The 17,500-nt window shown below is 45.8% G+C and overlaps 2 protein-coding genes across 2 annotated transcripts in view; one reads left to right on the top strand and one right to left on the bottom strand.

Moving 5' to 3' along the window:
• The window catches only part of LOC143276260 (uncharacterized), a 30,102-nt gene extending 19,534 nt beyond the window's left edge, over positions 1-10,568 (bottom strand). The window contains exon 1 of the mRNA XM_076580746.1: positions 6,775-10,568. Coding sequence (XP_076436861.1) covers positions 6,775-10,041 — 3,267 coding nt within the window. The 5' untranslated portion in view covers positions 10,042-10,568. The remainder of the gene's footprint in view (positions 1-6,774) is intronic.
• Positions 10,569-10,900: 332 nt separating this feature from the next.
• The window catches only part of LOC143276095 (tektin-like protein 1), an 18,906-nt gene continuing 12,306 nt past the window's right edge, over positions 10,901-17,500 (top strand). Inside the window, exon 1 of the mRNA XM_076580490.1 lies at positions 10,901-11,406. Within this exon, the coding sequence (XP_076436605.1) occupies positions 11,032-11,406 (375 nt within the window). The 5' untranslated portion in view covers positions 10,901-11,031. The remainder of the gene's footprint in view (positions 11,407-17,500) is intronic.

The following is a 17,500-nucleotide window of genomic DNA, read 5'->3' as shown; positions in this document are numbered from 1 at the left end:
CTCTATCTCCTTCTCCGCTCCCCCACCCGTCACAACAAAAATCAATCCATGTGCAAAACCCACTGATTTGATGGAGAAAACCCTAGAGGTGTTAATCAAACACACTGACACACACAGCGAAAGGAAAAAAAAATGGTGAAAAAAAAAGTGAAAACCACATGGAGACACAGTATACACAAGCATGCATGCATCCCATCCCATCCCCCCACCCCCACCACACACACAGACACACACACACTCAAGCACACAGACACAGACACAGACACAGACACACACACACACACACCTTCATTACAAACATATATATATTTTCACTGAATAATTACTGTGAGTTCAGCTCTTTGTGCACTGATTTTCAGTCCATCTATCCCTGCCCTATCAAACCACCCTTTTTTTGTATACATATAGCAGATACATGTATTTGTATTTGTATTTCTTTTTATCACAACAGATTTCTCTGTGTGAAATTCGGACTGCTCTCCCCAGGGAGAACGCGTCACCATACTACAGCGCCCCCTTTTTTTTCTTTTTCCTGTATGCAGTTTTATTTGTTTTCTCTATTGAAGTGGATTTTTCTACAGAATTTTGTCAGGAACAACCCTTTTGTTGCCGTGGGTTCTTTTACGTGCGCTAAGTGCATGCTGCACACGGGACCTCGGTTTATCGTCACATCCGAATGACTAGTGTCCAGACCACCACTCAAGGTCTAGTGGAGGGGGAGAAAATTTCGGGGGCTGTGCCGTGATTCGAACCAGTGCGCACAGATTCTCTCGCTTCCTAGGCGGACGCGTTACCTCTAGGCCATCACTCCACAGATACCAAGTGCAGTCCTGAAACGTGTTCAATCATGGTTGGTTTGTTTTTTAATCCATAACATTCAGATGGTTTATGCATTCACTCCTGGTCATCAAATGGTAAAATCATAATCAGACGAGAATAAAATCACGGATGTGAAATCACTATAATACACTACAGGTCTATATTTCATCAATTCATGTTTGTGTTGTGAGACACAAGAACACATATGTACATTTCTCTTGAGAGGATAAAGTTCCCTTGGTTTGACTTTCCAAACCTCTTTAACTCTTTCACTGCCATTGGCGACTTCAGTGGACAAGACCGTCAGTCACTGCCAAAGGTGGCTTTAGTTGATGCTAAGGGTCATGTTAACTCTCTCCATATGAACGGCGAAAGAGACGACGTTAACAGCGTTTCACCCCAATTACCATCATCAAAATATTACAAGCGGAAGGCTCTTATACTGAAGAGGTGAATGTTGACAAAGAATACCACAATTCTGACCACGGAAGCTAAAGGTTGGGTCATTCAGACACCCACTGGACATCCGAGGGGTCTGTGTAGAGGAGAAGAGAGGACTGGCCGTACTGAGTGAGTTAACAGGACCGTTTTTCACATGGCAACAAAGCTTCACTGCTGCAGCCAACTTTCCCATGCATAGGTGATACTGACTAACCAACCTTCCCCCCCCCCCCCCCCCCCCCCCCCCCCCCCCCCCGTCTTGACCAAGTTTGAAGTAAACAACTCCACTGTGTTACTCTGATACAAATCAAACTGTGTGACTGAAAAAAAAAATGTGCTGCGGAGTTTCCTTCTCACAGAAACATGGCAGTGATGGAGTTAATTAAACTTCTCATACTGCTCATGAATCATTTTATGGTTCTTAAATCAAAAGCGCCGAGAAAGGCATCCAATATTCATTCATGATCCCAAAGCTACTTGTCCCTCAAAGCATGGGGGATTAATCTCTAGCTCACTCAGACAAGACAAATGGCTTCAATCATGACTGTTCTCGGATAGAAGCCGTTGTAATGATACTGATACCGTGTATGTCAAGCAAGGTAAGTTACACCTCCCTCCCTACTGCTTAAAGCCATACATTACATGTACACCCAGCCAACACTTAACCTCTTCATTGCTGCCGACACGCATACTATGTCTATCTGTGAATGGGCTGTCACCTCACTGAGATAACACAGAGCTTACAGGTCAGGATGTCAGTGAAGGGCTGCCACCTCACTGATAACACAGAGCTTACAGGTCAGGATGTCAGTGAAGGGCTGTCACCTCACTGAGATAAGACAGAAGCTTACAGGTCAGGACGTCAGTGAAGGGCTGTCACCTCACTGAGATAAGACAGAGCTTACAGGTCAGGATGTCAGTGAAGGGCTGCCACCTCACTGAGATAAGACAGAAGCTTACAGGTCAGGACGTCAGTGACGGGCTGTCACCTCACTGAGATAACACAGAGCTTACAGGTCAGGATGTCAGTGAAGGGCTGTCACCTCACTGAGATAAGACAGAGCTTACAGGTCAGGACGTCAGTGAAGGGCTGTCACCTCACTGAGATCAGAAAGAAGCTTACAGGTCAGGACGTCAATGAAGGGCTGTCACCTCACTGAGATAACACAGAGCTTACAGGTCAGGATGTCAGTGAAGGGCTGTCACCTCACTGAGATAAGACAGAGCTTACAGGTCAGGATGTCAGTCACTGATCTTCACAGTACAGATCTGGACTTTTCCTTTTGGGAACTGCATTACGTTTGCTCAGCAATATCAAATAAACATACAAAAACGTACTTTGTAACTCACAGCACAGATGATGAACTCTCATTTTACCCAGGATCAGCAGTGAAAGGGTTAAAGTGACGGAATCAAATGTTCAGTGTGATGGTTCCTCAGGCTGTCGAGTCAAAGCGTGGGCCGTCCGTCACCTGTCATTAACTTCATTAAGGTGCTGGCCTCATTCATTAATTAATCACCATCACGGCTGCTCTACCATCAAGTGTCAGCTGTCTTGTTCAGTGATTGAATCATCTCCCAAGTGACACGAATGCATGGGAATAGGAAGATCTCTGTCTCAAAGTGTCAAGCTGGTTTGACGTTGTCAGTATTCGAAACTTGCATTGCTGCAACGGATTACATTCAATTACTGATCATGCATTTAGTTAACCGAAAATGGATATAGATAGATAGATGGGTGACACTACAGTTTTTGTAGGAAAATATATGCTGTGTAAATCATTACATTACTCAATTGATCATTTGAATAAATATCAACCCACCACCAATTACTGATATAACAATTATCACTTTATATTCTATTATCTATCACATATATCTATCTATCTAGTCAACAGCCCCATCCACATGTAATATGCAGCTTTTATTCAAACATGTGTGTGTGTGTGTGTGTGTGTGTGTGTGTGTGTGTGTGTGTGTGTGTGTGTGTGTGCATGTGTGAGCATACACAAGTTTTTATATTGATATGCACTTGTATGTATCCTAATTTCTACTGTATCTGTGTTTGTGTATGATTTTCGATTTATGTTCCTATCTTGTTATGTACTACCCAAGCCCCCCACAATATTCCTTGTGACCCCGGTACACTTGGTGATAAAGACATAATCTATTCTATTCTATTCTCTCTCTCTATATATATATATATACATATATATACTATGTTGTTCAAAATACATGATACAGTATATGTTGCACTGCATTGCATTACATTGTATTGTAGTGTATTATACTGTACTGTATTATATTATATTGTGTTGTATTGTAATGTATTGTATTGTATTGTACTCCATTGCATTGCACTGCATAAGTGCACTGCATTGCATTGTACTGTATTACTTTTCTGGTTTTTGTCAAAACATATCAATTTTAAATTTCTCAGTGTCAAATTCAGGCGGCTCTCTTTGGGGGAGAGGAAGGAGGAATTTTGTTTCATGTCCCGTCACACATATCGGTGATTGAAGACATTTTGTTAAAGTATTTATGAATACATCTGAGTATTATCGGTTAGAAGGGGTGGGAGATGTGGATGAATGGAGGGTTGGGAGAAACTGGGCAAATGAGGGTAAAAATGTGGGTGAAATTTGGAAGAAAAACAACAACAACAACAACAACAAAACAACTCTAAATACAGTTACAGGAAATTACTTAAAGGACTTCGTAAAAGAGAAGTTGTTAAACTGACAAGCGAAACAACTGATAATGAATGCAAAAAGTCAAAAACATCAACGTTCTCAGTCACTTGTGAAGACACACTTTCGTGTACAAAAGGCTTCATCAAACTACAGTGAAAAATTATATGCTCAATTGTCAGGTTACTAAAGCATATGCACTTGACATTAGAACAACACTTGGTCTGTAATGAATTTGATAATAGTCTGAGAGCTAAACTCAGAATTGGTCTGCGAATCGGACCAAAGTCTGAGAGAGTCAACTGACGAGGTTTTAGACTTGAATTCAAGCACCTATAAAAGTCTCTTTCTAGTATATTGCTTATTTCCTTGTATGACAATGGGCAATATACTTTTATACTATCTATATGATTCTTTGGGGAGAGCATGTCTCCATAGTCCAGTTCTTCTTTCCCCTTCTGTCTTCAAACTGTGTACACATGTATACTATAACACAAATTTCTTTTACAATCAAACCTGATAGTTATCTTTCTACACATTTTTACCAGGAACAACCTCTGTGTCGCCGTACGTGGGCTCTTTTACATGTGCATGTTGTGCATGTATCCAGGGACTTGACATAATACCTCATCTGAATGACTATGTTTCTCAGATGAATGTAGTCTGTCTGTGTACAGCTAATTTTCTTGCTGCATTAACTATGGGGCAAGGAAGCATTTTAATGAACTGTTTGAGTGTTTGGAAAAATGGAACGCATTGTGAAAGCACACTTCGCTGCTTCCTTCAAACTCAATCCGAAACTGAAACTATGTGAACATTTGTGTCAAGGCTTTGGACATCAGTGCATGTTTTACTACACCACAAATAAAAATGAAGTAATAAAACTAGTGTAAAAAATACACCAGTAACAGTACAGTGACACACATACAGTAACACACACTCGTGCACGCGCGCACACACACACACACACACCACACACATCATGAATATTTATTATCATTTTTTATGTATCTTAAGCGCAAAATCTCTGATGAGCAATTGAGTATTCTGTACTCCCGACTTTTACACAACTGTTATTTTACAAGCATTCTCTCTCTCTCTCTCTCTCTCTGTCACACACACACACACACACACACACACACAAACTGAACAGCTGCATGTCTACAATAAAGTGTGTGTGTTTAACACTGAGTCCCTCTCTCACTATTAGTCTCTCAGTGTGTGCACATGTATAAATATGTGTGTGTGTGTGTGTGTGTGTGTGTGTGTGTGTGTGTGTGTGTGTGTGTGTGTGTGAATACGTGCATGCTTGTGTCTGCATATGAAAACTGGATGAGCAAATGCATGCAAGTACACATGCACATATATGGTGTGTGTCCATCGAGATCGATGATGACCATCGTTGTCATCCAGCTGGGGGATGGGGGGAGGGTGGTGGGGGGGGGGGGGGGATGCTCATGAATCTATCTGTGAGTGCGCAGATGGCTGAATAGTCCAATCTGCGCACGAAATGTTCGCTGACAGTTGGGGCAGACAAGAACAGGCATATCATTGTCAGGGAGCTTGTTTGCCCGTGACTTTCTGGCCTGCCTCTTCTGAACAGCTGCAGCAGTCCTGTTGGCCTCGCACAACTTGGCACCTTTGTGCACAGCAGTGCGCCATTTGTCACGGTCCGCTGCAGATTCCTCCCAGGAGTCAGGGTTGATATCAAACGCTTTCAGAGAGACTTTCAGAGTATCTCTGAAGCGCTTCTTCTGACCTCCGTGTGATCTCTTCCCTTGTTGCAGCTCGCCATAGAAGAGCCTTTTGGGCAGCCGATGGTCTGGCATGCGCGCCACGTGTCCAGCCCAGCGAAGCTGGGACTGCATCAGGATGGTGAAGATGCTGGGAAGGGTGGCTTTTGCAAGCACCTCCGTGTTTGGGGTCCTGTCTTGCCACTTGATGTTCAGTAGCTTCCTTAGGCATGTTGTGTGGAAGTGGTTCAGCTTCTTGGCATGTCGTTGGTACACTGTCCAAGTTTCGCAGGCGTACAGTAGTGTGGGGAGAACTACTGCTCTGTACACCTTTAGTTTGGTCACAAGACCAATGCCTCTTCTGTTCCAGACATTTGCATAGAGTCTACCAAAAGTTGCGCTTGCTCTTGCAATCCTGACGTTCACTTCATCGTCAATGGTCGCATTTTGTGACAATGTGCTGCCAAGGTATGTGAACCGCTCCACCACACTGAGTCTCTGACCGTTGACTGTGATGTTGGGCTCAACGTAGGGTTTCCCTGGGGCTGGCTGATGGAGAACTTCAGTTTTCCTCGTGCTGATGGTAAGGCCGAAGTTCCTGCTGGCAGTGGCAAATTTGTCCACGCTGAGTTGCATGTCAGCTTCAGATCCAGCGTTGAGGGCACAATCATCAGCAAACAAAAAGTCTCTGATGATGTCTGTCATGACCTTCGTTTTTGCTTGAAGCCTTCTGAGGTTAAACAGCTTGCCATCTGTTCGGTACTTTAGGCCAATTTCAACATCGCCATCTCTGAAGGCATCAGTAAGCACTGCAGAGAACATGAGGCTGAACAGTGTTGGAGCCAGGACGCAGCCTTGCTTGACACCATTTGTGACAGGAAAAGCAGCAGATGTTTCACCATTGTCCTGGACTCGTATTACATACATGGATGCATACATGTAATGCAAGTGTGCATGCAGACATGTATACACCTACATTCATGAAGACTGTGAGGGACTTTTGTCAAAACTTGAAACACATGTTGAAAAGAACAGTGTTCCATATATCTGACAAACAAAACAAAAGAGCTGAGCTAAACAAGCATTCTTACCTTCACTTTCCGATTCTTCTGCAGCAAAGAACGGCCCGTGTCGACATTGGAGCCAATGAACTCGATGTTGCAGGGAACCACTGAAGCCTGGCTGCGATTCTGTTTCACCGGTCTTTTCCCTGCGTCCACCTGGGCCACGCCCCTTGTCCCACCTGTGACTGATCCCCCCACCTGCACCTCCACCCAATCTCTGGCTGCTCTCTTCTTCTTCTTCAGCTGACTGCTGTCAAAAATCTGCGAGACGCCCGCTGAGCGATTTCGGTGGGACGGATCCTTCCTCTTCAAAACGCTGGCAAACTGGTTGATGATTTCTGGTTCGGAGGAGGAGGAGGATTCTGGCGGTGGGGATTTGTCTGGTGCCTTGTGGGCGAGGCGGTCGTGCGGAACTGCGTCCCTGTTGACAGAAGTGTTTGTGCCATGTCTGGGCTGTGCTCTGCTCAAACGAACACCAAACAGCTCACCAGGACTTCGAGATGGAGCCGTTCCACTGTTCTGCTTCTGGGCGTTCTGCTGTTTCAGACGGTTAGCGATGATGGTAGGGATTCCTCTGACCGGTTCGCTGGAGTCCACACCTCCAGGGCTTCCTGCCGTGCTGTTAGTGGATGAAGGAAGTGGAACACTGCTGCTGTCTTCAGGTTTAGCGGATGAAGGAAGTGGAACACTGCTGCTCTCTTCAGGTTTAGGTGTGCCCTCTGCCTGTTTTGTGCCAGCTGACTTGTCACTCTCCTCCAATTTCATCTGTGCGTCTTGTACCTTTTCTGTCTCTTGTGTCTTTTCTGCTTGTTCTACCTTTTGTGCTTGCTCTACCTTTTGTGCTTGCTCTACCTTTTGTGTTTCTTTCATCTTCTGTGCATTTACTACCTTTTCCGATTCAGCAAGTTTTTTCGAAAGCAGAACTGGTTGTTTGTGTGTAATCTCCGTTTTCTCATCAGAACGTGCATCAGGTGCACTAGAATCCGTGGACTGCTGGGAATGCTGGGAGTGTTCAGACAGGGAGGAGGGGGCTGAGGACACTCTGGGGATGATGGGGACAGGTTCCACCGTCACTGCTTTCGGCTGGGAACCCTCTGGACGTCTGGATACCGGTTTCAGCGCCAGTTTCCACAGGTTCTCCATGTCGTCTGGCTCTACGGACTGCAATGAAGGCTTCCAGTCTGGAACTGGTTCAGAGGCAGAGACTGGTGTAGGGGGCTGCGGGTCTGACGAAGTCTCTCTGTCTCTGTTGTGGATCCCTGTGTCTTTTGCTTCATCCGGTTCCTTCGTTGTTTCCGTGTCAGTGCTGGTGATGTCAGGTATTTCCCTTTGTAGAACTTCATCTGGCTCTTTGTTATCTTTGGATTCTTCTTGTGTGGTGTCTGCGCCTGTTTCTTTCTCTGAGCCAGTTTGTCCTTTGGTATCTTTGGATTCTTCTTGTGTGGTGTCTGCGCCTGTTTCTTTCACTGAGTCAGTTTGTCCCTGTGTGAGGATTCCATCTGGTTCTTTGATCTCGTCTGTATCACGTAGTGTGATGGTTGCACTTGGTTTATTCATCTCATCTGTTTCTTTCAGCTTTGTGGTGATTTTCACACCTGTTTTTTTCACCTCATCACTTTCTTTCGACACAACGTTGCTAAAAGGCTCCACAACAACCTCACAATAATCTTTCGAATGTCTCTCTCTTTTCGGCGAGGAAATAATACTGCTTTTGGGAGAGGAAGTCTGAGAGCGAATGTCAGCACTCTCCTCCTCAGCTTTGCTTCCAGCCTTTCTGAACGGAGAGACGGGCATCACGGGGCTGATCTTTTTGATGTTGGGGGTAAACAAAGGGGGGGCTATGGTGCCAGCCTGAAAGTTGCTCTTACCGCTGCGAAAGGGGATAGGGTGGTAGATGGAGGTTGTCCTGACTCCAGTCACAGAGCGAGGAGGGGGAGGCTGAGGAGGAGGCGGGGCAGGTTCTGAGGGAGGGGGGGGAGGCAGTGACGGCGGCAGCGGCGGGGGATCTGAAGGAGCAGGAGGTTCAGGGCGGCTGCTGTCACTCTCCAAGCTGCTGGAAACGGGAGATCCTGGCTTGACACTGGACATGTCCACCTGGACATTGGACACATCATCGTCCATTATGGCCGCACCCGCTGATGGCTCCGGAGGAGAGGAGGAGGAAGGAAGAGCAGGGGGAGGGGAGAGAGGGAGAGGAGGGGGAGGGGACAGGGGGAGAGGTGGTGGAGAGGATGCCCGTGAGGAATCAGAGTCAGAGTCATCGGCACCCTCAGCAGTTTTCACGTCCAGCGTCCAGCTCTTGGATCCTTCTGGAATGTCTGCAGTGGCGCCACCATCCCTCAGAGTGGCAGCAGAAACCTCCTGTGTGTCCCCGGTGCTCCCTGTCTGAGCCTGGTCACTCCTCACTGCCCAGTGTCCACTCCAGTCGTCAGTCCTTGGAACTGGGCCAGGGAACTGGACAGCATCTTCAGAAGCTGAAGTCACTGATGCTAAAGTTTCATCATTTCTGGTCTCTACGTTTTGTGTTGTTGACACTGAGACAGAAGTGTGCTGCTGGGTGCTCACTTCAAACAAGCCTCGAACGGCTGACACTGTGTTGAGTTTGGGCAGCTCAGCTGAGCACAACGCCTCCGTGTCTGCCTCTACCTCCTTCTCTGAATCATCTCTGTTTTCTGGAGGGGGTGGGGATGGCTGGGGGGGCTTTTCTATCAAGATGATGTCTTCCCGAGCCAACTTCATATCCGGCGCTTCAGTACGCACTTCTCTGGGAGACTTCTGTGGTGGAGACACACTTTCCCACTTTCTTGCCACATGTCGAAGTGAAACAGGAAACACAGAGGGTGATTTTCTGCGACTGTCTAGGGATTCGACGCTTCCTGCACGCTGGTTATAACTGCTAACCCAGGGACGGGCCTGGTCGGCATGTCGATTTTGCTCACCAGTGTCACCGTTCGCTCTTTCATCCAAAATGTCATCTGCGCTAGAAGCATGTTTCAGCTTTGGCAAATCTTCTCCCACACCCAGTGTGGAAAACCTCCCCAGCAGTTTGTGAACATGACCTGAACCTGGCTTGCTATCCCCGAGATCGTCAGTGTCAAAACAGAATCTTGAACGTTTCAGGAAAGCTGGCATTTCTGTTTGGGAAGATCTGGGCGATCGCACCCCACCAAGTTTATAAAAAGGGTTGTCCATAACTGAAGCTATTCGCCCACCAGTTGTGGGTTTGGGTGGGCGTGGACCATGACTAGGCTTACTCGCGCTTTCAGCGTGTTTGTCGGACGAAAGTTCATCCATTTTCTGATCGTTTCCGGGAGTCTGGGTGAGTTTCAAGTCAAGTTCAGTGTGGTTTGACGTGTCGCTCAGAAGAGACGTCCCTTCCAGTGTCAGGACCGTTGTGTGTGTGTGTCCATGTTGCTTTGGAAAAGTTGGTCAAAGTTTCGATCAGTTGATATTCAGGTCACACTCGTTCATGAGAATGCTTGTCGTCATAAAAAAACACTGTCCCCATAATGAATCGCACTATGTCAGCTCTAACAGGCTACACAAAACTATCAGCAAAATGCGATCGCACACACACATACACACACACAAGACTTGACACAACTCTGAAGTGATCACTCCCTTTTTCCGGGATTTCTTCAGGCGGAAGATGGTCCCGACACAAGTTGACGTGTGACGTCACTCACAGTGGGAGGCGGTCCCCAAACGAGTCATGAAGAAAAAGGAAAAAGAAAATACATTCAAGGGTGTACCAAATAAAATACCACGTTTTCAGATCTGTTTAACAATATCATCTTTATAGCTAACAACCTTACTTAGGATCACAGCTTTCTCTTTATGCTCTCCGCCCATTCCGTCTCTCTTTTATTTTTATCTCTGAACGTGACAAATTTCCATTCCAGTTTTTCTCTATCCCAACCTATGACCCCTACTTTCGATTTTAAGGGACTACAAAGTTGTAAAACTATTAATTTTTTCTTTTGGTTCATAGAAATAATTGTTTTTAGTAACTAGTTACGGTAACTCATGTATCTTTAGAATGTTTATATTTCAATATATATTTTTTCTTTATTAGTCACGAGAACCTGACCGTCGCCATTCCGTGCGGGACTGCTTTGGCCGTCGCAGCACATGCGCGGGTCGCCCTGGGCAACAGTTCATGGCGATCGACGCAGCAGTGTGCACAGCAACGGCGGGAAAAGAGAAGTGAGCTGTCTCTCCACACACTTGTCGCTCAGCCATCCATCCTACCAGCCCCACCTCGGACTCTCCAACCCCTCCACCATGGCCACCAAAGTCGCCACCACCACCATCGGCCCAGAAAACTGGCGCAACAACACTCTCAAAACCATCAAGCTCACGCAGACGGTTGTTCAAAAAAGCGACAAGAGCAACGATGTCGGAAGAGCACTAGACCCTCTCCCGCACATCAGAGATATCGTCGCCACGCTCAGCAACGAAGAGGTTCGTCGCTACACTCGCGACGTCAGGGTGGTGGCTTCCAAACTCCGCGAAAGTCTTTTGGAGACAAACGAAGAGATCAAGTCCCTGAGCCGCGGCAAGGAGGCACTGGAGAAAGCGCTGGAGCACATTCGGAAAGACATTCAGCTCAACAAGGACAGCCAGACTGTGCGAACTACGCGCCCCAACAGGGAGAAGGTAAGTGTGTGTGTGTGTATGATTTAGTAGTGTGTGTGTGTGTGTGTGTGTGTGTGTGTGTGTGTGTGTGTACTTAAGGTCTTACCAGGTCATTTGGTTAAGGTGTTGTCAGGCATCAGCTTAGCAGATGTGGGGTAGCGTATATGGATTTGTCCGAATGCAGTGGCGCCTCCTTGAGAAACTGAAACTGAAAATGTGTGTGTGTGTGTGTGTCTGTGTGTGTGGCACAATGTGTGAGTGTGATACAATGTGTGTGTGAGTGTGCATGCATGCATGATTGTGTGTGTGTGTGTATGTGTGTGCGTGTGTGCTGAAACAGATACACACATATACATCCACAAACACACATAGACACACACACACACACGCACTCTCTTTCCCTCTCTTTCTCTATTTACACACACTTGTTAGCTTCATAAATCATGGACGTTGACTCTTTTTGTGTGCACTTTCTTTCTCCTGCTCTGCTTTACTGCATTTGGGCTCATATTTTTGTAAGTAACTTATTCATGCTCTCCCATATCCCAGTTGTGAAAAAATAAGGTAAAAAAGACAAATTCTCCAACCCAACAATGAAGAAATGAAAAAACAGAAGCAAAGAAGAATTTTTTAAAGGTGTTTTAGGTTTCAAGTGTTCATGATTTCCCCAACTTTTTTAATTGATTTAAAAAAAAAACAAATATCTATAGTAAACATGGAAGTAAAAACATTCCCCCTTTCCTCCCTCCTCCTCTTCTACCCATGCCACCTCCCCATCCCTGGCTGAGACAAAAGGACCTGGACACTGACAACAAGAGCCTTGTTGGGAAGAAGAAGCCTCTCTCACACACACACACACACACACACAGAGAGAGAGAGAGAGAGAGAGAGAGAGAGAGAGAGAGAGACACACAGAGGGAAACAAACACACACATACACGCACACACACACACACAGAAGCAAACACACATACACACACACACACACACAAGCACACACACACACTCCCTCTCTCTCTTTCACACACACACACACACACATGATCAAGAAAACCAAGCAGCGACACACACACACACACACACACACTCATGCAATGCACACACAACCACCAACACCAGCAACAAACGGAGGCTTTCAAAAGGCTTTCAAATATCCATAATACCCTTCTAACCCCCCCCCCCCCCACCCACCCCCATACATACTCACCACCCTCACCTACCGTTCTTGTTCAGCAACACCCCCTTGCATTAACGTGCATTGGAAAGCCTCAAAAAGGTCCTTTCATGCATTTTCAATATTTATAACTTGCGATCACTGGTGCTGAAGAGAACCGATGATACAGGCCATTATTGATTGGTCGGCTTTCAAAGGCAGGAAATCAGGTTCAACGGGGTTTTGTGTCGTGTTGAGAAAAGTTGGGGGGCAGGGGGGGGGGGGGGGGGGGGGGGGGAACAGAGGAGAAAATGGAAATGGAAAGAGAATAGGTTGCTGTCTCTCAGAAGGTCGGCAAACAATCTCATCTCAAGGAGTCAAGAAAAGTTTGCATTTCTTCTTCTTCTTGTGGACTGTGGGATGCAACTCTCCCATTCACTTGTGCTTTTTTTTTTTTCTACAAGTGGGCTTTTACGTGTATGACATGTAGGCAGCCATACTCCATTTTCAGGGGTGTGCATGCTGGGTGTGTTCTTGCTTCTGTAACCCACCCAGTGCTGATGTGGATAACAGAATATCTAACATGAGAATTGCTCTTCTGCATGCGTTAACACACAGCGAGGGCTCAGGCACTAGCAGGTCAGCACACATGCTGAGCTGGGAGATCAGAAAAATCTTCACCCTTAACCCACCAGTTCCAGCCCAAACCAGGGATCAAACTCAGAAAACTTTGGCAAGAATTGAGCGCTCTGGCCGACGGGTGCAATAGCCGAGTGGTTAAAGCGTTGGACTTTCAATCTAAGGGTCCGGGGTTCGAATCACGGTGACAGCGCCTGGTGGGTAAAGGGTGGAGATTTTTACAATCTCCCAGGTCAACATATGTGCAGACCTGCTAGTGCCTGAACCCCTTTCGTGTGTAGACACAAGCAGAAGATCAAATACGCATGTTAAAGATCCTGTAATCCATGTCAGCGTTCGGTGGGTTATGGAAACAAGAACATACCCAGCATGCATGCCCCCGAAAGCGGAGTATGGCTGCCTACAAGGTGGGGTAAAAACGGTCATACACGTAAAAACCCACTCGTGTGCATACAAGTGAACGTGGGAGTTGCAGCCCACGAACGAAGAAGAAGAAGAAGAAGAAGAAGAAGAATCGAGTGCTCTGGTCATTCAGCCATTGCGCCCATCAAAATTGCTTTTGAAAAAAAAAAAGAGAACAAACAGATAGAGAAAAGTCATGACCCAACTCCAGTGACCCAGAAACTCTACAGCTGTGTACGTGTGGAGGACCTGCAGCATACAGCTGTCTTCAGCGTGGAAAGTGAGGTGTCCATCTGACGAATGAGGTGTCCATCTGATGAATGAGGTCTCCATCTGATGAATGAGGTGTCTATCTGATGAATGAGAAGGAGAAGAAACAAAATTGGTTGCTGCCCTCTCAGAGGTTGGCCAAACAATCTGACAAAGTCCTCTCCACTTCGATCAATAGGTTTTAGGGGGCTCTGTGCATTGTGTGTTGGGCTGGCGCTGTTTGTGGACTGCAGAGGCAGTTAATGGAGCGTTTGGAAGAAGCAGGTTGTCAGGGTCAACAGAAATGGATTGCACTGAGCTGGTCTGTAGCAAGCACAGTGTATGTTTGCTGTTTGTGAACCTGGTACGCATACAAACGGACACATAGGTGCATGTGCACGCACTGTATGTTTTTTTTGCATATCTGTTATGCATGTTGTGTGTGTGTGTGTGTGTGTGTGTGTGTGCGTGCGTGTGTGTGTGTGTGTTTTACATTTATTTGCTTATTTGTTCATTTATTATCATTAGTCTTTTTATCTCATGCTTATTTATTCATTTATTATTATTATTATTATCATTATTATTATTATCTTTTTTCCTTTAATTTTTGTTTTAATTTTTATCTATTATTATTATTATTATTATTATTATTATCATCATCATCATCATTTTTTTTCTTTAATTTTTGTTTTAATTTTTATCTTAATTAAAAAAATTTTTTTTTCAAATATTCATTTACTTCTTTCCTTTTCTTTTCTTGTTCTTTTCTTTTTTCTCAAGGCCTGTTTAAGCGTGTTGGGTTACGCTGCTGGTCAGGCATCTGCTTGTTCAGATGTGGTGTAGTGTATATGGATTTGTCCAAACGCAGTGACGCCTCCTTCAGCTACGGATACCGATACTGCACACACACACATGCATGCATACATGTACATGCACACACAGAAAATTAAACACACATACATTCATGTATACAAACACACACACACGCACACACACTGATTTATATTTGCATGTGTGTGTGTGTGTGTGTGTGTGTGTGTGTGTGCTCTGTGTGTGTGTGTGCATGCATGCATAGATTATTGCAAGTATATTTTGTGGATAAAGTGATACATACAAGCACATAAACTGACTGGACATCAGTTTGGAAGAATAATGGCTTTTGCTTACAACTCAAGTACACTCTCTCTCCCACTCTCTCTAAATTAAAACAACAGCAACAAACACACAGACACACACACACACACACACACACATATATATATATATATATATATATATATATACTCATGTTGATCATTAACTTTTTTCTCATTGCATGTGCGTGTGTGTGTGTTTGCACGTGCGCGTGTGTGTATGCTTGTGTGTTTGTGTGCGCATGTGTACATGCGTGCGTCCCTGTGTCTCAGTGCATGAACACATAAATGTACCCTAATTCAACAGTGCCAAGAAGACACAGCTGGGCGATCTCCGTAACCCATGGATCAAAAGATAACGATCAAGAAAACCAAGCAGCGACACACACACACGCACACACACACACACACAGTCTCAGGGCTACAAGCAACAAGGATTGCAATGTCTTAAGACACACGCAGGCTGCCAGCCGAATCAAGTATATCCTCCATGCAGCCAGACGTTTGGCCAACCATCCGAGCAGTATTACAGTGGCAACTTTCCCCTGGTGGAAAAACAAAGAAAAAGAAAGAAAGAAAGAGAGAGAGAAGGGGGAAAAAAAAAGCCACTTAATGGATCAAAAGGATTTTCTACCACCACTGAACACCTAAGCCGGTGTTTTCACAAGCCCCAAAGAACGCTGTAGGCCCTACCCGTTCAGGCTTGGACAAAACGCGACAACCAACAAAGCTTTGTTCCCTGTTTTGATTGTGTCGGCTTGGATGTATTGGCAGCTCGATCATATTCTGGTCGAGTTCGTTGTGCGGTGCCTTGCCTGGTGCTGTGCTTTGGGCTTGTGCGAAGAAAAAGCTGCCAACCTTTTTGCTGCAGTAGGAGAAGGAAGGTTGAGGGGGGGTGGTGGTGTGTGTGGGGAGGCGTGGGGGGGAGTGCGGGAGGGGGTGGGGGTGTATGTGGTACACATAAAGCCTGCATGGGCGTTGAAAAGGTGGCAGGTTAATTTATATTGACAGACATCGGGGAAGGAAAGTGCAAACAGTTCCGTCGGAGGTGCGTGCGGGATCAGGTTACTGTTCGTAAACCACACTTCTAAGCGCCCACAAAATCCACTCCTTTAAAAGTTCGGGGGCCGGTCAGGGGTGCGTGGGGCCGGGCGTTTACCGTTACTGAGGTACTTCTACCCTTTGCGGACGCGCATTCCTTCGCAGAGCGTACTTAGTTTCACCACAAAGTAATTGCTGGGCTAGTTGTGAGGACAAAACGCTGGCTTCTGAACGGAACAGGAAAAGGAGTCATGGATCGAGTCAGTGACGTCATGCTCTCTTGCGGCTCATGCGCGCGGTCTGTTCTTTTTCTCTGCTGTTAGATCTAAACCAGCACTGTTTCGGAGAGCAACACGGTCACAAAACATAACTTGGAAACTGAATTATCATTAGTTCATAGTAATTATTTTTTCTTTTTTAAATTTTCAAAGTGGTGGGGTGGGGGTATGGGGGAAGTGAGCGTTTATCGATGTTTCTTACCACATACCGTCACGAATTTTCGGTACTTCAAAATGGGAGAGGGGAGATGGAGGGTGCAAAATACCGATCGAGAGTTTACGATAATTAATAGTTTTACGGGTTATGTTTTCGGGTGGGTACTATAAGGGTTTGTTTGGCCAGAACTGACCACAGCGTGGTACGGTTCACACTCAGTCTCAGGCACACATCACTGCATTCACCACCACTCCGCAGTAACGTCTCCCAGCAACGACCGAGACTGGGGCCGCCCGGGGTGGTGGATACAGTAGGGATGTCGGTGGACGGACGTGTGCGATGCATGGCCGCCGGGGTCAGCGGCAGCCGTGGGAGTTGATTCCAGCGATCGGACAGCTGTTTGGACGCTGATTTGTCACTGATAAGGAAGGAGGGTGGCAGGCTTTATAACTTTTGCATGGACGTTCGGGGCTCTCCTATAGCCGGTTCCAAGCGATAAGGATTCTAGACTTGCATCCCCCTCCTCTCCCCCCGCCCCCCGACGCCCACTCGATCCCCTTCCCTTCTCAGACTTCCCCCTCACGTCACACTATACTCCACTCCCCCAGCATTTTTAAGAGCTGCCAGATGCAAAAAGAGAAAGAATGGAAAAACAACAACAAAAAACACAAAAAAACAAACAAACTTATCATGGCTGAAGGAGGTGTATGAATATAGACTTTGCTTGCAAAGCTGCTATATATGTTTTTGAAGTCGTTCTTTTGAGAAACAGCCTTTTGAGAAATCATCACATGAACTTTCATTTTGTTCTTTAAAAAAAAATTTTTTTTTAACTTATTTATTCATTTATTTAATACTAATACGTGGATGAATTAAAAAACACATGAATGTGTACACACACACACATATACTCACACGCCCTCACCCCACCCCTATCCCCACCCCATCTCCCCCACATAGTGTCAAAGTGGAAACACACACACACACACACACACACACACACACACTCTCACACACACACACACACACACACACACACACACACACATGTACCTTATACTGTT

This window comes from Babylonia areolata, chromosome 31 (genome assembly GCF_041734735.1).
Source record: "Babylonia areolata isolate BAREFJ2019XMU chromosome 31, ASM4173473v1, whole genome shotgun sequence".
Classification (NCBI taxonomy): Eukaryota; Metazoa; Mollusca; class Gastropoda; order Neogastropoda; family Buccinidae; genus Babylonia; species Babylonia areolata.
This window is presented reverse-complemented; position numbering and strand designations above follow the sequence as displayed.